This window comes from Aquarana catesbeiana, linkage group LG03 (genome assembly GCF_042186555.1).
Source record: "Aquarana catesbeiana isolate 2022-GZ linkage group LG03, ASM4218655v1, whole genome shotgun sequence".
In the NCBI taxonomy this organism is placed as follows: Eukaryota; Metazoa; Chordata; class Amphibia; order Anura; family Ranidae; genus Aquarana; species Aquarana catesbeiana.
This window is the reverse complement of record NC_133326.1, coordinates 217673669-217698776: the sequence shown is the minus strand read 5'-3', so window position 1 is coordinate 217698776 and position 25108 is coordinate 217673669. Positions and strand designations below refer to the sequence as shown.

General features: G+C 45.0%; 1 protein-coding gene across 1 annotated transcript in view; it reads right to left on the bottom strand.

Moving 5' to 3' along the window:
- The window catches only part of POT1 (protection of telomeres 1), a 144148-nt gene extending 119478 nt beyond the window's left edge, over nt 1-24670 (bottom strand). Inside the window, exons 1-2 of the mRNA XM_073619764.1 lie at nt 24569-24670; nt 24379-24493 (exon numbers count right to left, since the gene is read on the bottom strand). Coding sequence (XP_073475865.1) covers nt 24379-24493; nt 24569-24577 — 124 coding nt within the window. The 5' untranslated portion in view covers nt 24578-24670. The remainder of the gene's footprint in view (nt 1-24378; nt 24494-24568) is intronic.
- Nucleotides 24671-25108: the final 438 nt, after the last annotated feature.

The window sequence follows — 25108 nt, the reverse complement described above, 5'->3', positions numbered from 1 at the left end:
CTGTCTCTTTGTGAGAAGTGATCTCAAAGCAAGTGTGAAAGAGGACCTGGTTGATGGAGAGTGTGATGAGTCTGAAGCATTATGAGTGGAACTGCATATAGATGTGCATAGTTCAAAGTTATTCATTGGAGTTTGTTATAGACCACCCAATGTTAACGAGGAGGTGGAGATTCAGCTCCTTGCACAGATGAAAAGGGCTGCAAGGGCTGGGACAGTGATAGTAATGGGGGATTTTAACTACCTAGAAATTGACTGGAGTAATGGCACTGCTGGGACAGTTAAAGGGCAAAAATTTATAAACCTATTACAGGACAATTTTATGGTCCAGTTTATTGAGGCCCCAACTAGGAATGAAGCTCTGTTGGACCTGGTAATCTCAAACCATGCTGAGCTTATTACTAATGTTCAGATAATGGAATACCTGAGTAGCAGTGATCATAACATGATTTCATTTGATGTTAGCTGTAAACAAGAAATACATACAGGAAAGATAAAAACACTTAACTTCAAGAGAGAAAATTGTCCAAGGATGAGGGCTGCTCTCCAGGACTTAGACTGGGAGGGAATATTGGCATCGATAAACACAGAACAGAAATGGGAATTCTTCAAAAAGACTGTTTGGGACCTCACTGCAAAGTATAATCCCATTGGAAATAAGTTTAAAAGGCTAAAAAAAAAAAAACCTATGTGGCTCACGGTCAAAGTTAAAAAAGCTATAAATAATAAGAAAAGATCTTTAAAAAAAATATATAAAAATGAAGGAACACGAGTGTTGTTTAAATGTTACAAAGAATTTAACAGAATATGTAAAAAGGAAATCAAGGATGCAAAAATTCAAAACAAAACGACAGATTGCAAAAGATAGTAGGACAAACCCCCCAAAATTCTTCAAATATATTAATAGTAAAAAGGTCAGGTCTGAGCATGTAGGCCATTTACAAAATAATCTAGAGTGGGTGACTGGGGACAAAGAGAAGGCTAATTTATTAAATACTTTCTTCAGCTCTGTGTATACAAAAGAGCATGGGGGAGCTCATGTACATAATGGGGTGGTAGTGACACAGCCCTGAATGATCCACAATGGCTCAAAAGTGATATGGTCCAGAAATATTTAAACAGAATAAAGGTGGATAAAGCACCTGGACCTGATGGCATCCACCCACGGATCCTAAAAGAATTGAGCTCTGTAATTTCACAGCCATTGTATCTAATTTTTAGGGACTCATTAATGACGGGAATAGTACCACTGGATTAGCGCAGGGCGAACGTGGTGCCTATATTTAAAAAGGGATCAAAGTCTTTACCAAGTAACTATAGACCTGTTAGTTTAACTTCTATAGTCGCGAAGATACTGGAGCGTTTAATAAAAGACCACATAGACGAGTTCTTGCTGGAAAAGAAAAAACATTTTGACCGCCTCACGACGATATACGTCAGCAGAATGGCACGGGCAGGCAGAATCACGTACCTGTACGCGATCTGCCTCCCGCGGGCGGGCGATCAGACGTGAGGGCGAGGCCATCCATTCATGGCCCCCCCTCGCGATCGCTCCCAGCCAATGAGAATCTTCCTCTGCCTCTGTAATGTAAACAGAGGCAGAGGAAGTGATGTCATCTCCTCTCGAGCCGGTCTTTTTCATTCCGGCGCCGAGGAGAGAAGACATCAAGTAAGTGCACCAAACACTACACTTCCAGTAGAACACGCCAGGCACACTTTTCACCCCCCAGTCACCCCCCGATCACCCCCCCCCCCTGTACCCCCTGTCACAGTGACACCAATAGCAGTTTTTTTTTTTTTTTGCATTAGTGTCAGTTTGTGACAGTTATAAGTGTTAGGGCAGTTAGGGTTAGCCCCCTTTAGGTCTGGGGTACCCCCTTTTAGGTCTGAGGAACCCCCCTAACCCACCCTAATAAAGGTTAACCCCTTGATCACCCCCGTCGCCAGTGTCACTAAGCGATCGTTTTTCTGATCGCTGTTTTAGTAACACAGGTGACGCTAGTTAGGGATGTAAGTATATAGGTTCGCCGTCAGCGTTTTATAGCTGAAATCTCCCAGCGGCCTCTACGCGTTTCGCATCATAGAATGCGTCATCAGGAGCTTCCTGATGACGCATTCTATGATGCGAAACGCGTAGAGGCCGCTGGGAGATTTTTTTGCATCACGTGACCGGACACGAACAGGAACGGGAACGAGGCTTGAAGCGCAAGCTAAACGTGGAGGCCGCACAGTACTACTAGGCGGACCATGCAAACAGCCAAACACCCGTCCATAACTGCTGGATAAGCTTCGTGCCGGCTCGAGGGCACTTTTAAATGTGAGTGGATACTCTTTCTTTGGATTTTAAATAAATAGTTTAAACATATTGCGCTATGATCGTTTTTTGTCCCTATGCTTTTATATGAGGAGCACTAGAGTCCAAGTGTAGCCGGTGAGGAGTGTTACTTAGGTGGAGTGGTTATCCCTTGAATGAACCAAAGGCGCATCTTTAAATAAGCATCTAGTGAGTGGCCAATCTGAATGGTGGAGGTGTCTCACTAAGTCACATATGATTACTGAAGGAACATAGGAGCACATCAGTCACAACAATTGATAAAGGATTTTGCAGGACTTTTGAAGGACCCTTTATGTATTGGATAATATATGTTTAATTTTGGTTTGACTTAAAGCACATGATAATACTTATAAGTGATTGTTTGGAAAAACAGAAAAAGAACATTGTAAGTGGTGGTAATATGGGAGTAGCGCATTCACACACATTAATCAGCATTTCCAGCCCATCTCAATGAAGGGTCTTTTTTGAATGCAGCAACTTTGACACATACACTTTTAAGGGACTTTTTTAAGGGTCTTGGAGGAAGTAGTGGTTTTGCGCCGGTGACACACACACATTAACTGTAGAGGACAGCGGCTCCATGACAGATAGCTCTGACGACGGAGTTGTGGTCCCTGCCAAGGTCAGGCGTACCAGACCCCAAACTTCTTCTTCTGTCCTTGATGTGCAAGAACCGCAGGTCCCTCGTATGGAGCAGAGCAGTACTAGCGCCGCTATTCCTTCTGGTGAACTGGCAAGCACCAGCGGCCTAGTACACCCTGGTCATACATCCAGCACTGCAGTAACACTTGGTGACGTGGCGAGTCCCATAAGTGCAGTTCAAGCTGGCGAGGTGGCACGCACTAGGAGTGTCCCGCTGCCACCAAGAAGACGAACACAGGCCCGTCATGCCCGTAGTGCCCTTCCTGCTGCATTTGCCAATCCGAATTGGGAACCCACCACTTCTGCAGCACCCGTACTTCCCCCCATTCACTGGCCAACCTGGAATTCAGGTGGAAACCGTTGATTTTACGCCACTGGATTTTTATTCGCTGTTTTTCACCGAAGATCTCTATAGATCTATTGTGGACCAAAGCAATTTATACGCTGGTCAACACATCGCCACTATTCCCCAGTCCTCCCTTGCCAGAGATTGGAGACCAATTACGGTCTCCGAATTTAAGATCTTTCTGGGCCTTTCCCTCAACATGGGCATAACTAAAAAGAGTGAGTTGCGGTCATATTGGTCCACTGACCCAATTCACCATATGCCCTTGTTCTCTGCCTCCATGACCAGGGCACGATACGAGAAGATTTTGCGGTTCATGCACTTCAACAACAATGAACTCTGTCGTCCTCATGGAGACCATGGATACGATCGGCTCTACAAAATTCGCCCCCTCATAAACCACTTCAACCAGCGTTTTGCAGACTTGGTTTACTCCCCATCAAGTTGTCTGCGTTGAGTCCCTGATTAAATTTTCTGGCCGCTTGTCATTCAAACAGTACCTTCCCAGCAAGCGTGCCAGATACAGGGTCAAGATGTATAAGCTCTGTGACAGGGCCACAGGCTATACATGTAGTTTTATGGTTTACGAGGGCAAAGATAGTCACGTAGAGCTGACAAACTGCCCTGACCACATAGGAAGCGCTGGCAAGATTGTGTGGGACTTGGTGTCACCCTTATTTGGAAAGGGGTACCACTTGTACGTGGACAATTTTTACACGAGCGTGCCACTTTTTAGTCACCTTTTTTGATCAACAGATTGGAGCATGTGGCACTGTGCGACCTAATCGCCGGGACTTTCCCCAGCGGCTTGTAGATTCCCGTCTTAGGCTGGGGGAGAGAGCCTGCTTGCAGTGTAATAACTTGCTTGCTATGAAGTGGAGAGATAATAAGAATGTTTTCGTTCTTACCTCCCTTCATGCAGACACGACGGTCCAAATTACTACGGCGACTGGTGTTGTGGAGAAACCCCTCTGTGTCCACGAATATAACCAAAATATGGGAGGGGTGGACCTCAACGACCAGTTGTTGACGCCGTACCTAGTTGCCCGTAAGGCCAGACGCTGGTACAAAAAAGTGTCTGTTTATTTATTTCAATTGGCTTTGCTGAACGCTCATGTGCTATACAAGCTTCAGGACGGACTGGATCCTTCCTTAAATTCCAGGAAGAGATCGTCAGAGCCCTTCTGTATCCAGATGGTGCTCCACCTCACCTTCCCTAACCAAATGCAGTAAGCCGGCTGCATGAGAGGCATTTTCCTTATGTCCTCCCGAGTACCCCTACCCAACGAACCCCCCAAAGAAGATGTCGTGTCTGCAGCAAGCGCGGATATAGGCGTGACACCCGGTATTATTGTCCCTCCTGTCCTGACAATCCTGGTCTATGCATTGGTGAATGTTTTGAACGCTACCATACACTAGTTGAGTTTTAGCGTAGGGTACAGCATTGCACAGACTAGGACACACTTTCACAGGGTCTCCCAAGATGCCATCGCATTTTGAGAGACCCAAACCTGGTACCAGTTACAAAAGTTAAAGTTACTAAAAAAAAGTGTAAAAAAAAAAAAAAAAAAAAATTAAAAATAAAAAAAAAATAAAAAAAAAAAAAAAAAAAAACACAAAAAAATATAAAATAAAAAAAACAAAAATAGTTGTCGTTTTATTGTTCTCTCTCTCTCTCTCTATTCTCTCTCTATTGTTCTGCTCTTTTTTACTGTATTCTATTCTGCAATGGTTTATTGTTATTATGTTTTACCATGTTTGCTTTTCAGATATGCAATTTTTTTATACTTTACTGTTTACTGTGTTTTGTTGGTAACCATTTTTTTGTTTTCAGGTATGCCATTCAGCTGCAGAGCGGATTTATTTATCTTGACAGCAACAGCGTTTGCTCTCACGATACATAAAGCCGTGATTCCAGCGCTGTCGGAGGTGATTTCACCACCACAGTTACATACTTCAGCATATATGCCGAAGCGTGGGGGCAGCAGTTGGTGGAGGAGCGATTTGCTCCTGCCTTTTGTGGGAGGATGCCCCCATGCTTCGCCATATATATATATTTTAGGCACAGGTTTCTTTATTTTTTACTATGTTTTTTTTTGTATTTGCTTTGTAGGTATGGTAAGTCTTACTGTTATACTGTAATGTTACTTTGTTTTATTGTTAACCATCATTTGCTTAGCATGTACGCCATTCAGTTGCAGCGCGGATTTATTTATCTTGACAGCAACAGCGTTTGCTCCCACGATACATAAAGCCGTGACTCCAGCGCTGTCGGAGGTGATTTCACCACCACCAGTTACATACGTCAGCATATATGCCGAAGCATGGGGGCAGCAGAGGGCGGAGGAGCGATTTGCTCCTAACTTTTGCGGGAGGATGCCCCCATGCTTCAGCATATATATATATACAGTGCATGTATGCCCATCATTAGAAGTGGGTGGATGAAGGGAGGTATTCTAATGGTGGGCATACCCACCGATCAATCTCTTTTTTTCGTTCAGCCCACAGGCTGCATGAAAAAATAGGATTTTTTAAAACAGCTTACCTGTAAAATCCTTTCTTTCGAAGGACATCACGGGACACAGAGCCTCAGTAATTACTGATGGGTTATATAGGGTATCACTGGTGATTGGACACTGGCACACCCTATCAGAAAGTTCAACCCCCTATATAATCCCTCCCCTTGCATGGATACCTCAGTTTTGTAGCCAAGCAATATAGTGAATTAGAAGAGGGGCGGGACCTCTGTGTCCCGTGATGTCCTTCGAAAGAAAAGGATTTTACAGGTAAGCCGTTTTAAAAAAATACTATTTTCTTTCTCGAACATCACGGGACACAGAGCCTCAGTAATTACTGATGGGATGTCCCAGAGCAATGCTACCTGAGGGGGGGGGGGGGAACCACGACCAAGTAGGGTGCAATCAGACCGAGGACAGTGTATCGCTGCCTGCAGCACACTACGCCCAAAGGCGATATCCTCATGCCTTCTCACATCCACCTGATAGAATCTGGTGAATGTATGAACTGAAGACCAGGTTGCGGCCTTGCAGATCTGAGCCATTGAGGCCCGGTGATGCTCTGCCCAAGAAGCACCTTGTGGAATGTGCCTTGATCTGAAACGGAGGAATCTTCTGTTTCAAACCATAAGCTTGAATGATCAATTGTCTAATCCATTTAGAAATGGTAGCTTTTGACGCTGCCTGTCCTCTACTGGGACCCTCTGGCAGCACGAACAAAACATCCGTTTTGCGAATCTGAGCAGTTGCCTCGAGATAGGCCTTGACTGCTCTTACTACATCCAAAGAATGTAGTGATCTTTCTTCCGGAGAACAGGGATCTGGAAAAAAGGAAGGCAGAACAATGTCTTGGTTTAAATGAAAATCAGAAACCACCTTCGGCAAAAAACTAGGATGAGGGCGCAGTACCACTCTATCCTTGTGTATAATCAAATAAGGCTCCTTACAGAAAAGGGCTGCTAATTCTGAAACTCTTCTAGCAGAAGAGATGGCCATCAGAAAAATTAACTTCCTTGTCAACAAGACCAAAAGAATCTGACTTATTGGTTCAAAAGGCTGTTTCTGTAACACAGCCAGGACCAAGTTCAAGTCCCAGGGGTTTAGCGGCACTTTAACCGGAGGATTAAGACGCATCACCCCCTGCATAAAGTTTCGGACCAAAGAATGCGAAGCAAGTGGCCGTTGAAATAATACTGATAAAGCCGAAACCTGGCCCTTGATGGTACTCAAGGCCAGCTTCATCTCTAATCCTAATTGTAGAAAATCAAGAATTCTACCTATGACATATTTCCTGAGATGCCAACCTCTGGATTCACACCAGGATACATAAGCTTTCCAGACTCTATGATAAATCATCCTGGAAGCTGGCTTCCTTGCATTAATCAAGGTAGATATGTCAGGACCTGAAAGTCCACGACTCTTCAGAACGTGGGTCTCAATAGCCAAACCGTCAAATTTAGCATTTGTAAGCCAGGATGGAACACTGGACCTTGAGATAACAGGTCTGGGTGTACCGGTAGGGTCCACGGGGAACCCACCGTCATCCTTACTACTTCTGCATACCAAGTCCTTCTGGGCCAAGCGTACTGACTTCCTTTCCTGCCTGATCCTGCGAAGGAGTCGTGGCAGTAGCAGAATAGGTGGGAATGCGTAAATCAATGAGAACCGATGCCACAGAATCACCAACGCAAGAGGATCCCTCGTCCTTGCCACAAATCTGTCTAACTTTTTGTTGAATCGGGATGCAAAGAGATCTACATCTGGGACCCCCCATCTTTGGCATATGGCCCAACAGACTTCGGGGTGTAGAGACCATTCCCCTGGGAGTAACTGCTGGCGACTTAGATAGTCCGCCTACCAGTTCTCTATCCCTGGAATAAAAACTGCCGATATGCATGGCACATGCATCTCTGCCCAGACTAAGATCTGGTTCACCTCCTTTTGAGCAGCTCGGCTTCGGGTGCCTCCCTGATGATTGACATAAGCCACTGCTGTGGCATTGTCGGACTGGATCCTGAGAGTCCAGGATTTTAGGGCTAGATATACCGCCCGGATCTCCAGAATGTTGATGGGTAAGGTCCTCTCTGTCTTGGACCATATCCCCTGAACCGCAGACTGTTCCAGAACTGCTCCCCAAGCTAACAGACTGGCATCTGTTGTTACCACCGTCCAGGTAACCGGTAGAAAGGATTTCCCCTTCTGCAGGTTTTCGGTATGAGCCACCAATTGAGGCTCTGACGCACCGCATGCGACAGGTGCATTGGAAAGTCTAATGCCTGAACCTTCTTGTTCCAGGTCGACAGAATACTGTGTTGCAGCATTCTTGAATGAAACTGAGCATAGGGAACTGCTTCGAATGAAGACACCATCTTCCCTAGTAGTCTCATACAAAGGTGGACAGAAGGACCCTTCTTGGACCTGACTGCCAGAATCAGCTCTCTTAAAGCAGCGATCTTTGCCTGGGGTAGAAATATTTTCTCCCAGCTTGTATCTATGATCAGACCTAAATACTCCAGTCTTCTTACTGGTTTTAGGAAAGATTTTTCTAAGTTGAGGATCCAACCCAGGTGTTCCAGATACCCGACTGTGGTCCTTAAGTTTGCGTTCAAAGAGGCTACCGGTCTATCAAGAGCAGGTCGTCTAGGTATGCTATGACAGCTATACCCTGAGCCCTTAATCTGGCCAGAGGAGGAGCCAAGATCTTTGTGAACACTCGAGGTGCAGTGGCTATCCCAAAGGGCAAAGCCACAAACTGGAAATGGCGCCCTCCTATCTCGAAGCGCAGAAACTTGGGAGCAGGAAAAATGGGCACATGCAGATATGCATCTCTGATGTCTATTGATGCCAGAAATTCTCCTCCCTGCAGGGTGGAGAATACTGTCCGAATTGATTCCATGCGGAAGGATTGAATCCTTAAGAATCGGTTCAGTTCCCTTAAAACCAGAATGGGTCTGACATCCCCATTTGGTTTTTGGGCCGTAAAAAGGTTGGAATAGAAGCCCAATCCCTGGTCCTTTGCGGGAACCATCATAATGATCTCCTGCGACAAAGGTCGCTCTAACGCTAGAAGGAGCGACTGCTTCTTTTCTGAGTCTCTGGGAACACCTGATCTGAGGAACCGAGGAGAGGGAAATTCCTGAAACTCCAGCTTGTACCCAAAGGTTACCGTGGAGATTACCCATCTGTCCTGGAAATCCTCCTGCCAGAGCCCTGAGAACTGCCGCAGTCTTCTCCCCACTCAAGCGAGCGGGGGCGCCCCCTCATGCAGAGGTCTTAGTGTTTTGCCTAGTAGGCTTCTTCCCCCAGGACTTCTTCTGTCCCTGGAGTTGACTTTTGTCCCTGGGCCCAAACGGAGGAGGCCGTCGAGACTGCCTGGAGGCTGAAGCCCCAGGCGCTGGGGAGAGAGTCCGTTTGAAAGAGGGACGCTTACTCTACTTCTTAACAGGTAAGAGTGCTTTTCCCACAAGAGATTCTCTTGATATAGCTATCCAAGTCCTCTCCAAACAACCTTTCACCACAAAATGGAAACCCCGCCCAGAGCTTCTTACATGGTGCTTCGGCTGACCAATTTTTCAACCATAGGATTCTACGTATATGCACCAAACCCCGGGAAAGATGAGAGGTTTGCACGATAGAATCTATGATGGTGTCAACAACGTAACATAAGGCCGCAGGAAGGTTAGCAAACCCCTGGGCCTGCTGTTCAGGTAATACCTTGATAACCTGCTTAACATGGTCTCTTAGGTATTGACAGACTCCAATCACTGCAACTGCAGGTTGAGCCACTGAACCTGCCAAGGAAAAAACATCCTTCAATAGGGATTCCATCTTCTTTTCTACAGGATCCCTGAACATCTGAGCATTGTCTACAGGACAACTCAGACTATTATTTACGGAGGAAATGGCGGCATCAATAGCCGGTATTCCCCACATTTTAATAAATTTTTCTTCATCGGATAAAGTGTTGAAAACTTTCTCGGCAGAAAAAAACGTTTGTCTGGGTGATCCCACTCAGAATAAATGAGCTTTTCAAGTAAATTATGAACAGGAAAAGCCTGTGCTGCTTGAGACGGTTTCAGTGACCCCAAAGCAGAAGAGGATTCTTTAACAGTTTCAGGTACGGGCAACTTAAATGTGGAGCGGACCAATCCAGTAAGGATCTGCACTAAGACTTTCTCCTCTTGGGAAGTCGCAGAGGGTCCCTCTCTACCTGATTCCTCCGAAGAGGAATCATCTGTCCCATCCCGATCCTCAGAGGGATTCGTCTCCTTTATCCCTGAGCTCCTCTTTCTGAGGGTCTTGGGAAACAGAGGAAGGCCTAGTGCGTTTTCTTCCACCAAGTGAAGACGTAATCATAGCCATTAATCTTTCCTCTAAACCATTAATAGCTGAGGAAAAAACCTCTTGTGTAATATATACAGGGGCTGACGTGCCGGAGGCAGGTATAGCCCCTGACCCCAATGGCTCTCCCTGGCTAGCCGTCCCTGGCCCCTTGGGGGGGAGGATGCTGCTGACAGGCGGTCCTCAGAACCTGAACGAGATCCCCTAGTGTCTTTGGTTCTGGGGGTGTTTGAACCTCTTCTACCCATAGTGCAAAGCAACAAGGTGGAGGTATCACAAAATGAACACTGACTGCTGAGCGATGTAGTCCGGCTAAAAGCCCTGCTACCCAATGCTCAGTCTGGTGTTACTTAGTAAATGCTGCCTAGGAGAATGCCTGTGTCCCACCTTACATGCGACCGTCAGCTCTGTGTCCCTCCAAAGGCTGTGTGCACCTGTACAGAGTGCTTTAATAGCCTGCAGCTGGCCTGAGTGGGAGTCTAAGCACCTGTGCTGACGTCCCGCCCCCCCCGCTCGTATTTCGAAAAAACGAGCGCTTTCCGCGCTGGCCGACCCTCCGGAAACAATATGGAGGAAGGCTGGGGGAGGGGGAGGAGGGAGAGAGGCTGGTAGTGAAGGGCCTGCCTAAAAACGGCAATGGCGGTGGGGACGGCGGTGCCGAACGGTATAACCGCTGTCTAGACCCCTGTGGCCTCCCCCTAGCCTGGGGGGGGGGGGAAACATCCAAACATGAGAAATCCCCCCATCCATCCTACCTTGAGCCGGGAGACGCTGTGAAGCATGAACACTGAGACCGACATCAGCATGACAAGGTTTGTGCTCTTGGCAGCCCCCGGTGGTCACAATAGGCATAGCATGCATTTACCTTAAAGGAGAAAACCTACTAGAATTAAAAAATTCTGTGGAATCTCCTCTTACCTTATCCAGCCGCAGGGTTCAGTTTACGCAGACCCAATCTTCACCTCTCACGGTGGGCTCCGTTTAGAAAACCGTCAGAGACTGGGGCCCCCTACGGATAGGGGGATCCTCCAGTTCTGGACCTGTAAAGCACCCGGCTAGAAATTAGGCTAGAAAACCATTTTCTAATATGCGGGGTCCAGCTCTCTAAAAAGAAGCGTTACAGGTAAAACCTCGTTTCTTCAGACACGAGGCCCGGGTACCATCCAATTCGGCCTAGAACCTGGATCCGGTTCGCCTGGCTTGCCCCAGTATAGGATATGGGATATTCCCTTTGGAGCTCAGCACAGGACATCTTTACATGTCCATCACCTAAGACACTGGCGTAAAAACTGAGGTATCCCTGCAAGGGGAAGGATTATATAGGGGGTTGAACTTTCTGATAGGGTGTGCCAGTGTCCAATCACCAGTGATATCCTATATAACCCATCAGTAATTACTGAGGCTCTGTGTCCCGTGATGTTCGAGAAAGAAAAAAAGTTTACAATATATGCCCAACAAGGACCAGCAACGTACTGGTATGTTGCTGGACTTTGAGTGGTTATACCAGAATGATGCCTGCAGGTTTAGGTATCATCTTGGTATCATTCTTTTCAGTCGGCTTTCATGTAAAAGCAATCCTAGTGGCTAATTAGCCTCTAGACTGCTTTTACAAGCAGTGGGAGGGAATGCCCCCCCACCGTCTTCCATGTTTTTCTCTGGCTCTCAGGGAACCTGAGAATGCAGCCGGTGATTCAGCCAGCTGAACATAGAGGTGATCAGAGACCAGAGTGGCTCCAAATATCTCTATGGCCTAAGAAACCGGAAGCTACGAGCATTTCATGACTTAGATTTCGCCGGATGTAAACAGTGCCATTGGGAAATTATTTTATCACACCGATCTTGGTGTGGTCAGATGCTTTGAGGGCAGAGGAGAGATCTAGGGTCTAATAGACCCCAGTTTTTTCAAAAAAGAGTACCTGTCACTACCTATTGCTATCATAGGGGATATTTACATTCCCTGAGATAACAATAAAAATGATTTAAAAAATAAATAAAAATGAAAGGAACAGTTTAAAAATAAGATAAAAAAAGCAAAAAAATAATAAAGAAAAAAAAAAAAAGCACCCCAGCAAGCGTCGGTCTAGCGTCAAATGTAAACAGCATTAGCACCATGCATGTGAGGTATCACCGCGAAGGTCAGATCGAGGGCAGTAATTTTAGCAGTAGACCTCCTCTGTAAATCTAAAGTGGTAACCTGTAAAGGCTTTTAAAGGCTCTTAAAAATGTATTTAGTTTGACGCCACTGCGCGCTTGTGCGCAATTTTAAAGCATGTCATGTTTGGTATCCATGTACTCGGCCTAAGATCATCTTTTTTATTTCATCAAACATTTGGGCAATATAGTGTGTTTTAGTGCATTCAAATTGAAAGAAGTGTGTTTTTTCCCAAAAAAATGCGTTTGAAAAATCGCTGCGCAAATACTGTGTGAAAAAAAAATTAAACACCCATCATTTTAATCTGTAGGGCATTTGCTTTAAAAAAAATATATAATGTTTGGGGGTTCAAAGTAATTTTCTTGCAAAAAAAAAAATATTTTTTCATGTAAACAAAAAGTGTCAGAAAGGGCTTTGTCTTCAAGTGGTTAGAAGAGTGGGTGATGTGTGACATGAGCTTCTAAATGTTGTGCATAAAATGCCAGGACAGTTCAAAAACCCCCAAATGACCCCATTTTGGAAAGTAGACACCACAAGCTATTTGCTGAGAGGCATGTAGAGTCCATGGAATATTTTATATTGTGACACAAGTTGCGGGAAAAAGACATTTTTTTTTTTTTTTTTTTGCACAAACTTGTCACTAAATGATATATTGCTCAAACATACCATAGGAATATGTGAAATTACACCCCAAAATACATTCTGTTACTTCTCCTGAGTACGGGGATACCACATGTGTGGGACTTTTTGGGAACCTAGCCGCGTACGAGACCCCGAAAACCAAGCACCGCCTTCAGGCTAAGGGCGTAAATTTTTTATTTCACTCTTCACTGCCTATCACAGTTTCGCAGGCCATGGAATGCCCAGGTGGCACAAACCCCCCCAAATGACCCTATTTTGGAAAGTAGACACCCCAAGCTATTTGCTGAGAGGTATAGTGAGTATTTTGCAGACCTCGCTTTTTGTCACAAAGTTTTGAAAATTGAAAAAAGAAAAAAAAATTATTTTTTCTTGTCTTTCTTCATTTTCAAAAACAAATGAGAGCTGCAAAATACACACCATGCCTCTCAGCAAATAGCTTGGGGTGTCTACTTTCCAAAATGGGGTCATTTGGGGGGCATTCCATGGCCTGCGAAACTGGTGTGAAATTGGTTTTCGGGGCCCCATATGCAGCTAGGCTCCCAAAAAGTCCCACACATGTGGTATCCCTGTACTCAGGAGAAGCAGCAGAATGTATTTTGGGGTGTAATTCCACATATGCCCACGGCATGTTTGAGCAATATATCATTTAGTGACAACTTTGTGCAAAAAAAATAAATAAATAGTCACTTTCCCGCAACTTGTGTCAAAATATAAAATATTCCATGGACTCAACATGCCTCTCAGCAAATAGCTTGGGCTGTCTACTTTCCAAAATGGGGTCATTTGGGGGGGGGGGGGGTTTGTGCCATCTGGGCATTTTATGGCCTTCAAAACTGTGATAGGTAGTGAGGAGTGGAATCAAAAATTTACGCCCTTAGAAATCCTGAAGGCGGTGCTTGGTTTCGGGGCCCCGTACGCGGCTAGGCTCCCAAAAAGTCTCACACATGTGGTATCCCCCTACTCAAGATAAGCAGCTAGATGTATTTTGGGGTGCAATTCCACATATGCCCATGGCCTGTGTGAGAAATATATCATTTAGTAACAACTTTTTGTAAATTTTTTTTTTTTTTTTTTGTCATTATTCAATCACAAAAAAAATAACATTCAATGGGCTCAACATGCCTCTCAGCAATTTCCTTGGGGTGTCTACTTTCCAAAATGTGGTCATTTGGGGGGGGGGGTTGTACTGCCCTGCCATTTTAGCACCTCAAGAAATGACATAGGCAGTCATAAACTAAAAGCTGTGTAAATGTATCCTAGTTTGTAGACACTATAACTTTTGCGCAAACCAATAAATATACGCTTATTGACATTTTTTTTTACCAAAGACATGTGGCCGAATATATTTTGTCCTAAATGTATGACAAAAATTGAGTTTATTGGATTTTTTTTATAACAAAAAGTAGAAAATATCATTTTTCTTCAAAATTTTCGGTCTTTTTCCGTTTATAGCACAAAAAATAAAAATGGCACAGGTGATCAAATACCATCAAAAGAAAGCTCTATTTGTGGGAAGAGAAGGACGCAAATTTAGTTTGGGTACAGCATTGCATGACCGCGCAATTAGCAGTTAAAGCGGCGCAGTGCCAAATTGTAAAAAGTGCTCTGGTCAGGAAGGGGGTAAATCCTTCCGGGGCTGAAGTGGTTAAGCAACAGACAGCATGGGTTCATGAAACAGAAGTTGTCAGACAAACCTGATTTCTTTTTATGAAGAGGTAAGTAAAACCTTGGACAGAGGGGTGGCTGTGGACGTGGTATACTTGGATTTTGCAAAAGCGTTCGATACAGTTCCGCACAAACGGCTCATGTGTTAAGTAAAGTCTACAGGCCTGGAAATATCAGTTTGTAAATGGATAGAAAACTGGCTAAAAGACAGAATTCAGAGAGTAGCGGTTAATGATTCATACTCTAAATGGTCTAAGGTTATCAGTGGTGTACCCCAAGGTTCAGTGTTGGGACCCTTACTTTTTAATATCTTTATAAATGATATTGGGTCTGGTATCAAAAGTAACATTTTTGTCTTTGCAGATGACACCAAGCTATGCAGTGGAATAACGTCCTTACAGGATGTCTCCAATTTAGAAGCCGACCTCAATGCACTGTCTAATTGGGCAACTATGAGGAAGATGAGGTTTAATGTTGAGAAATGTAAAGTTATGCACTTGGGGGTGAAGAATATGCATGCATCATACATGCTAGTGGGAATACAACTGGGGGAATCCGTAGTGGAGAAAGATCTGGGGGTTTTGGTAGATCATAAGCTCAATAATAACATGCAATGCCAAGCTGCGGTTTCCAAAGCGAGCAAAGTCCTTACTTGTATTAAGAGAGGTATGGACTCCAGAGAGAGAGAGAGATATAATTTTGCCCCTGTACAGATCATTAGTAAGACCTCACATCTGGAATATGCAGTTCAGTTTTAGGCACTAGTTCTCAAAAAGGATATCGGGGAGTTGGAGAAAGTGCAGAGAAGGGCAACCAAACTGATAAGAGGCATGGAGGAGCTCAGCTATGAGGAAAGATTAGAGGGACTGAATTTATTCACTCTTGAGAAGAGGAGAATAACGGGGGATATGATCAACATGTTCAAATATATAAAGGGTCCATATAGGGAACTTGGGGTTGAGTTATTCTCTTTACGGTCAACACAGAGGACACGGGGGCACTCTTTACTTCTAGAGGAAAAGAGATTTCATCTCCAAATACGGAAAGGTTTCTTCTTTGTAAGAGCTGTAAAAATGTGGAATAGACTCCCGCCAGAAGTGTTTCTAGCCAGCTCAGATTGCTTTAAGAAACGCCTGGATACTTTCCTAAATGTACATAATATAACTGGGTACTAACATTTATAGGTAAAGTTGATCCAGGGAAAATCCGATTGCATCTTGGGGGATCAGGAAGGAATTTTTTCCCCTGCTGTAGCTAATTGGAGCATGCTCTGCTGGGGCCTTTTGCCCTCCTCTGGATCAACTGTGGGTATTGAATTGGGTATATGGGATTGTACGATATTTTTTATTTTATTTTTTTTGGTTGAACTGGATGGACTTGTGTCTTTTTTCAACCTGACTATGTAACTATGTAAACCAAATTTAAAGTAATATTAAAAGTAAATGTCATTATTAAAATAAAAAAAACATGATATACTTATCTGCTCTGTGCAACAATATTGCACAGAGTGGTGCATTACCTCTTCTTTGTTTGTCTCCCACTGGTGTTCTCCTCTCCTCCTGTCTTCCAAGTGCCCCCACACCAAGCCACGTGCTCCCAATCCAGGCTGTGTGCATTCATAGATACACACAGCGCAGCTCAGCCACATCCCTTGCTCCCCCCTCTCAAGATTTGACTGACAGCAGCAGGAGCCTATGGAGCCCAATTCTATTGCACAGTGGAGGTAAGTATATACATGTTTGTTTAAAAAATAAAAAATCCTTTACAAGCACTTTAATGCAGGGAATGTGTTAGGGTAAAAAAACACCTATACTTTAGAAACAACTTTAAGTTGACACTAAGCAATATTCCTCAAAAATAATCTATACACATTCACTACTCAATGGACCTGTCATCTATTTTTCCTAGAGCACACTGTGTCAGCCTAAGCAATGCATGTGTTGGCTCCACCCTGTGACCCCATAGGGCAACCCCCTGAGAAGAGATGAAGGTGTAGGATTTCCACTACCTAGCGTTCCTGTTTTGTCCTCTCTCTGGGACAGCTAACAGAAGCTTCATCCATCAATAACAGTTATGGTTCCCATCCTGGTTGAGCCTCTCCAGAGATGGTAGACTCACAAATCCTTCATTTGGGAGTGCACTTATGCCGGGGTGTGATATTGCAGCCTAAATGGTTGCTGACCTTGCCTAATGGGCGTACTGCAGACCAGGTGTCATGGTATCCAGGCTCTCCCCTATGCTTTAACCACTTGAGCCCCGGACCATTATGCTGCCTAAGGACCAGAGGTCTTTTTCCAATTTGGCACTGCGTCGCTTTAACTGCTAATTGCGCGGTCATGCAATGCTGTACCCAAACGAAATTTGCGTCCTTTTCTTCCCACAAATAGAGCTTTCTTTTGATGGTATTTGATCACCTCTGCGGTTTTTATTTTTTGCGCTATAAACGGAAAAAGACCGAAAATTTTGAAAAAAAATGATATTTTCTACTTTTTGTTATAAAAAAAATCCAATAAACTCAATTTTAGTCATACATTTAGGCCAAAATGTATTCGGCCACATGTCTTTGGTAAAAAAAATGTCAATAAGCGTATATTTATTGGTTTGCGCAAAAGTTATAGCGTCTACAAACTAGGGTACATTTTCTGGAATTTACACAGCTTTTAGTTTATGACTGCCTATGTCATTTCTTGAGGTGCTAAAATGGCAGGGCAGTACAAAACCCCCCCAAATGACCCCATTTTGGAAAGTAGACACCCCAAGGAAATTGCTGAGAGGCATGTTGAACCCATTGAATATTTATTTTTTTTGTCCCAAGTGATTGAAAAATGACAAAAAAAAAAAAAAAAAAAAAAATATTTACAAAAAGTCGTCACTAAATGATATATTGCTCACACAGGCCATGGGCCTATGTGGAATTGCACCCCAAAATACATTTAGCTGCTTCTCCTGAGTATGGGGATACCACATGTGTGGGACTTTTTGGGAGCCTAGCCGCGTACGGGGCCCCGAAAACCAATCACCGCCTTCAGGATTTCTAAGGGTGTAAATTTTTGCTTTCACTCTTCACTGCCTATCACAGTTTCGGAGGCCATGGAATGCCCAGGTGGCACAAAACCCCCCAAAATGACCCCATTTTGGAAAGTAGACACCCCAAGCTATTTGCTGAAAGGCATGGTGAGTATTTTGCAGCTCTCATTTGTTTTTGAAAATGAAGAAAGACAAGAAAAAACATTTTTTTTTTTCTTTTTTCAATTTTCAAAACTTTGTGACAAAAAGTGAGGTCTGCAAAATACTCACTATACCTCTCAGCAAATAGCTTGGGGTGTCTACTTTCCAAAATGGGGTCATTTGGGGGGGTTTTGTGCCACCTGGGCATTCCATGGCCTCCGAAACTGTGATAGGCAGTGAAGAGTGAAATCAAAAATTCACGCCCTTAGAAAGCCTGAAGGCGGTGCTTGGTTTTCGGGGTCCCGTACGCGGCTAGGCTCCCAAAAAGTCTCACACATGTGGTATCCCCGTACTCAGGAGAAGCAGCAGAATGTATTTTGGGGTGTAATTTCACATATTTCCATGGCATGTTTGAGCAATATATCATTTAGTGACAACTTTGTGCAAAAAAAAAAAAAAAAAAAAAAAAAAAAAAATTTGTCTCTTTCCCGCAACTTGTGTCGCAATATAAAATATTCCATGGACTCGACATGCCTCTCAGCAAATAGCTTGGGGTGTCTACTTTCCAAAATGGGGTCATTTGGGGGGGTTTTGAACTGTCCTGGCATTTTATGCACAACATTTAGAAGCTTATGTCACACATCACCCACTCTTCTAACCACTTGAAGACAAAGCCCTTTCTGACACTAATTGTTTACATGAAAAAGTTTTTTTTTTTTGCAAAAAAATTACTTTGAACCCCCAAACATTATATATTTTTTTAAAGCAAATGCCCTACAGATTAAAATGGTGGGTGTTTCATTTTTTTTTTTCACACAGTAATTGCGCAGCGATTTTTCAAACGCATTTTTTGGGGAAAAAACACACTTTTTTTAATTTTAATGCACTAAAACACGCTATATTGCCCAAATGTTTGATGAAATAAAAAAGATGATCTTAGGCCGAGTACATGGATACCAAACATGACATGCTTTAAAATTGCGCACAAACGTGCAGTGGCAACAAAATAAATACATGTTTAAAAGCCTTCAAAAGCCTTTACAGGTTACCACTTTAGATTTACAGAGGAGGTCTACTGGAAAAATTACTGCACTCGATCTGGCCTTCGCGGTGATACCTCACATGCATGGTGCAATTGCTGTTTATGTTTGACGACAGACCGCCGCTTGCGTTCGCCTTAGCGCGAGAGCAGGGGGCGACAGGGGTGTTTTTTTTTTTTTTTTTTTTTTTTTCTTTATTTTTTTTTGCTTTTTTAATCTTACTTTTAAACTGTTCCTTTCATATTTTTTTTTTTAATCATTTTTATTGTTATCTCGGGGAATGTAAATATCCCCTATGATAGCAATAGGTAGTGACAGGTACTCTTTTTTGAAAAAATTGTGGTCTATTAGACCCTAGATCTCTCCTCTGCCCTCAAAGCATCTGACCACACCAAGATCGGTGTGATAAAATGCTTCCCCAATTTCCCAATGGCGCTATTTACATCCGGCGAAATCTAAGTCATGAAATACTCGTAGCTTCCGGTTTCTTAGGCCATAGAGATGTTTGGAGCCACTCTGGTCTCTGATCAGCTCTATGGTCAGCTGGCTGAATCACCGGCTGCATTCTCAGGTTCCCTGTTGAGACAGGAGAGCCAGAGAAAAACACGGAAGACGGTGGGGGGGGGGGGGCATTCCCTCCCACGGCTTGTAAAAGCAGTCTAGAGGCTAATTAGCCGCTAGGATTGCTTTTACATGAAAGCCGACCGCTGGCTGAAAAGAATGATACCAAGATGATACCTAAACCTGCAGGCATCATTCTGGTATAACCACTCAAAGTCGTGAATGGCGTACCTGAAGACAAAAAAATGGTTAACAATGGTTAACAATAAAGCACAGTAAAGTGTAAATAATTACACACCTGAAAAACAAACATGATAAAACATAATAACAATAACAATAAAACATTGCAGAATAGAATACAGTAAAAAAGAGCAGAACAATAGAGAGAGAGAATAGAGAGAGAGAGAACAATAAAACAACAACTATTTTTTTTTATTTCATATTTTTTTTTTTTTTTACACTTTTTTTGTAACTAACTTTTATAACGGTAACCGGTTCCAGGTTCGGGTCTCTCAAAATGCGATGGCATCTTGGGAGACCCTGTGAAAGTGTGCCTAGTCTGTGCAATGCTGTACCCTACGCTAATACTCAACTAGTGAATGGTAGCGTTCAAAACATTCACCAATGCAAAGACCAGGATTGTCAGGACAGGAGGGACAATAATAGCGGGTGTCACGCCTATATCCGCGCTCTTACTGCAGACACAACATCTTTTTTGGGGGTTCGTTGGGTAGGGGTACTCGGGAGGACATAAAAATGCCTCTCATGCAGCCGACTGCATTTGGTTGGGGATGTGAATGGGGGAAGTACGGGCGCTGCAGAAGCGGTGGGTTCCCAATTAGGATTGGCGAATGCAGCAGGAAGGGCATTATGGGCACGATGGGCCTGTGTTTGTCTTTTTGGTGGCAGCGGGACACTACTTGTGCTTGCCACCTCACCAGCTTCAACTGCACTTATGGGACTCGCCACGTCACCACGTGTTACTGCAGTGCTGGTTTGACTACGACCGGGGTGTACTAGGCCGCTGGCGCTTGCCAGTTCACCAAAACGCTACCAAAAAACGTTAGCGATCGCAGGGATCAGGCCTGACTCTGCGAACGCTGCAGTTATGCGTTTAGTGTTTTGTAAGTGTCAGTGATCGATCGATACTGCACTTGGGTGGGCTGTGCCGGGCCGGGCGGAGGGGCAAAACGCAGGTGCTAGCAGGTATCTGGGCTGATCCCGCTAACACTGCGTTTTTGGGAACCCTAAACTGCTGGTGACGCTAGTATAGATCTGATCGGATCAGATATTGATGCGATCAGATACTATACCACTAAGGGAGGTGTACGGTGCGTGCGTGGGTGTTAGCGGTACTGGCGCTAATCTGACGCTGCCTGGGGCTGGTGCTTGCCAGTTCACCAAAACGCTACAAAAAAAACTGTTAGCGATCGCAGGGATCAGGCCTGACTCTGCGAACGCTGCAGTTATGCGTTTAGTGTTTTGTAAGTGACAGTGATCGATCGATACTGCACTTGGGTGGGCTGGGCGGAGGCACAAAACGCAGGTGCTAGCAGGTATCTGGGCTGATCCCGCTAACACTGCGTTTTTGGGAACCCTAAACTGCTGGGGACGCTAGTATAGATCTGATCGGATCAGATATTGATCCGATCAGATACTATACCACTAAGGGAGGCGTATGCTGCATTCGTGGGTGTTAGCGGTACTGGCGCTAATCTGACGCTGCCTGGGGCGACGCATATCACCGCCGGGCGATCAGGGGGCTAAACCTTTATTCGGTAATAAACGGCGGGTGCCCTGACACTATAAAAAATAAACGAACTAACCAGCGTCATCCGTAACGGTTATACGGTGATCAGTGGTGAAAGGGTTAACTAGGGGGCAATCAAGGGGTTAAAACATTTATTAGGTAGTATATGGGGGTCCCTGACGCTATAAAACGCTGACGGCGAACCTAAATATTTACCTCACTAACTAGCGTCACCAGCGACACTAATACAGCGATCAGAAAAATGATCGCTTAGTGACACTGGTGACAGGGGGTGATCAAGGGGTTAAAACTTTATTAGGGGGGGTTAGGGGGGTACCCTAGACATAAAGGGGGGTAATACTCACTGTCCCAACACTGTAACTGTCACAAACTGACACTATGCAGTAATCAGAAAAAAAAAAAAAAAAAACTGCTGGTGTCAGTTTGTGACAGGGGGGGGGGGGGGGGGGGGTGATTGGGGGGGGATCGGGGTGTTTTGTGTGCCTGGCATGTTCTACTGTGTGTGTGTGTGTTGTGCACTCACATAGATGTCTTCTCTCCTCGGGCCGGAACGGAAAATACCGACCCGAGGGGAGATGACATCACTTCCTTTGCTGCTGTTTAGCATACAGCAGCAAAGGAGTGTTCTCATTGGCCGGCGGCGATCGCGAGGGGGGGGGCCACGAACGGATGGTCTCCCCCTCATCACGGATCGCCGCTGGACAAAAGACGACCGCCTCGGGCACCGGGGGGGGGGTCCGATCGGACCCCCCACCCGCGGAAGGCAAATCACGTACATGTACGTGATTTTGCCTGTCCGTGCCACTTTGCCGACGTACATCGGCGTGAGGCGGTCGTCAAGTGGTTAATATTAGTTCCTATGTGTGATCTCGTCACCTGGAACTGTAAGTAACGCTGCTAGAAACCGGAGGTCATCCTCCAGTTGTTAGTCCCACCTTCTGTGCCGAAAGAGACAGCCAGAGGCAAGTAGGAATGGTAGTTTAGCTAGGGGAGACTGTGTTCTACTTTCAGGTGACGGCAGGTCTGGGGATACCTGGGACATTGTGGCAGGCAGGGTCATCTTACCTTGTGCCCCTTCTTGGTACTATAAGTGTGTCCACACCAGAGACCAAGGCACACTCAAAGGGCCTCAAGTCATTCCTTCACAAGACATAGCAAAGTTGCTGGACTTGCGGTTCTCCAACCATGACTTCTCCAATGGTCTGTGAAGGCTGTTTTAAAGATGCAGCTATAGGTGAGCAGGCAGAGTCAATGATGGTGAAGGGGTATATTTGCCAGGCAGTGGCAGAGAACGTTCAAGAGGTTTCAAGGAAATCTTCAAGTGCAAAACCTAGGCCTTCACAAGCAGTCCAGGACCCTGTGTCTTCTCCTGAATTAGGGCAGGTGGAGGTGGACTGCTCTTCGGAGTCCGAGCATCCTCCACAAACTGGATCAGCCTCCTCAAAAGGTTAGGAAGCATTTTCACAATCTGAAGAAAGCTCTACCTACTTTTCCAATTATGTTTGAGATTAAGGAGTTGATTGAAGAGTAAGGATGAGCTCCAGCGTGTTCGCACAGCCCACGTGCAGAGCCCGCCAGGAAGTCAGCACTTCCTGGCGTGGCTGCGGAGATCGGGAAATGTCTCACTACCTGTGATTAGCGCAATGCCGACTTCCTGGCGGGCTCTGCACGTGGACTGTGCGAACACGCCAGAGCTCATCCTTATTGAAGAGGAATGGGCAAAGCCAGATAAGAAGGTTTATCTCCAGAAAAAGTTAGCTAAGCTCTATCCTTTGCCCAGAGGAATCAGATGCATGGGATAATGGGCCAGGAGTTGATGCCACATAGCACACTTGCTTGTCACGTTATACAAAAAAGGTGTCCACTGCCCTCCTATAACTGGCCATTGCAGCAAGCAGCATTGGAAGGCAACATATGATATAAACAAGACCAAGGATAAATCCAAGGAAAGATCCAAGCTTACTCAACGACCAGCCCGCTGACAACCGAATCAACCTATCTAACGGTATGCGTTAAAACAGGGGTCTAGTCTGCACACGTTTGCAAATACATGCGTAAGCCACAGAGCCTCATCACGGCACCCTGGTATCTCCTTGTCATGTTACCTTGCCCCTGGATGCCTCCATAACCTTTAGGGGTGTCAAGGATAGAAGGCTAGATATGGGGTTAAAGAGGATCCATCTGGCAGTTGGTATTGCGTGTAGGCTGGCAGTAGCTTTGACCTCTGTGACCAGAGTCACGAGGGCTTGGGTAGTCTCAGGAGTTGGGCCACGTAATCAGGGAGCAGGCCTGTCATCATTGGAGAAGCTGAAGTGAGTTTATTTTGTGGCCAAGGCAGCGGAGGACCTGGTCTGGTTGTTCTAGGATAACGGTGCAGTTGGTGGCAGCCAAATGGCTGAAACATTGGATAGCAGATTCTGCTTCTAAACAGGAGCTCTGCTTGGTACCCTATATAGTAAAGATTCTTTTTTGGCTATCCCTCTTTTACAGGGTCTGGATGGAGCACATTCAGGATTCTTGGGTGATTTTGGTAGAGAAGAGGGGAGTGGAGTTGTTGGATGCCTGAAGACCATTTCATCAAGACTCATACCTGGTGCACCATTACTTTTAGAATACATACTTGAACAGAATGTTTTCTTTTTAAGCCTGAGTTTAGTGTCACTTTAATTCGGAAAAAGGGGAAGCTCCACTGTTTCTCCTCCTCCTCTGTCATATTTGGCACCTCCATTTTTTTTTTTGGGTTCGCCTAGCTTTGACAGGTACCTTCTGCCACTGCTTCTCAGAGAAGTTCTAACACCTGCCCGCCCTCAGTCTTCAGGGACACGTCACAGGTCCAAGAGGACTGCCAGACCATTCACAAGGCACAGCAAGCCTTGTGCATGCGCAGTGGACAGCCTGCTTTGAAGCCACAAGCAGTCACAACAAGCTGCCCAAAGATAACATGCCAGTACCGGGATCGAAGACCAGTGAAGAAACTGGCCGGATGAGGACAACGCTGGATCCCTAGATAGATGAGTGTCTGTTTATAATGAACAGTCAGCAGCTACAGTTTTTGTGGCTGCTGACTTTTCATTTTATAAAGGTGGTTGGAGGACCACTTTAAGCTCCTGTTGTGCTGTGAAAAGCCCTCCCGATCTATCGGTCATTGCACACAATAGAAGTGTATGTCCTGCTGAGCCTTTATAGGTCTATGAGCACATACCCGTCCCTTTGCTGCGATAAGGCACTTTAAAAAACTTCACCACTCCATACAGGTTAACCACCGTTCCTTCCTTTATCTGGTCCAGCTTGGTATAAACGTACTTCTGTGCAGAGCCCTAAAAAACAAATGTGTGCAATTAGTAGAAAGCGGCTTCCACATAATGTGCATTCAGTACCTTTCCGCTACCTACACTCATCATTGTACAGACACAGCACAGCCTGTACACCGCTCCGCTCTGCTCTGCCTGATCTCCCCGCCGCTACACTCAGAGCGGAGGTGACGTCAGGTGGGCGGTGACGTGCTGTGTTTACGGAAGTGAATTGCAGAATGAGATAGGAGTGAGAACGGGGGGATTGTTGTCTTGCGCTGTGCTGTGTAATGCAGTGTCAGAGGAGCGCTGTCATACTGCTTGATGCGGAATACATTGTATGCAACATGTGCCCGATCTCTGCAGAGTATACGAGGACAGAGGCAGGTGTAGGAGGTTGTGCAGAGTGCCAAAGGAAATAAGTAGTGATGTGATGGATTGAGGAGGCATGCATGTCAACTGTCAACGGTAATGGCATAGCTCCCGACTGTCCCTGATTTGGCACAAAGTCCTTCTTTTCTCATTTGTCCCTCATTTTGGTCTCATCCATATAGTTGTATATAAAATGTCTTTCAAAAAGTTTTTCACAGTGATTTCATCCGAATCCAAAATTGCTGCATTTCTAAATTTCAAAAGTCAGCA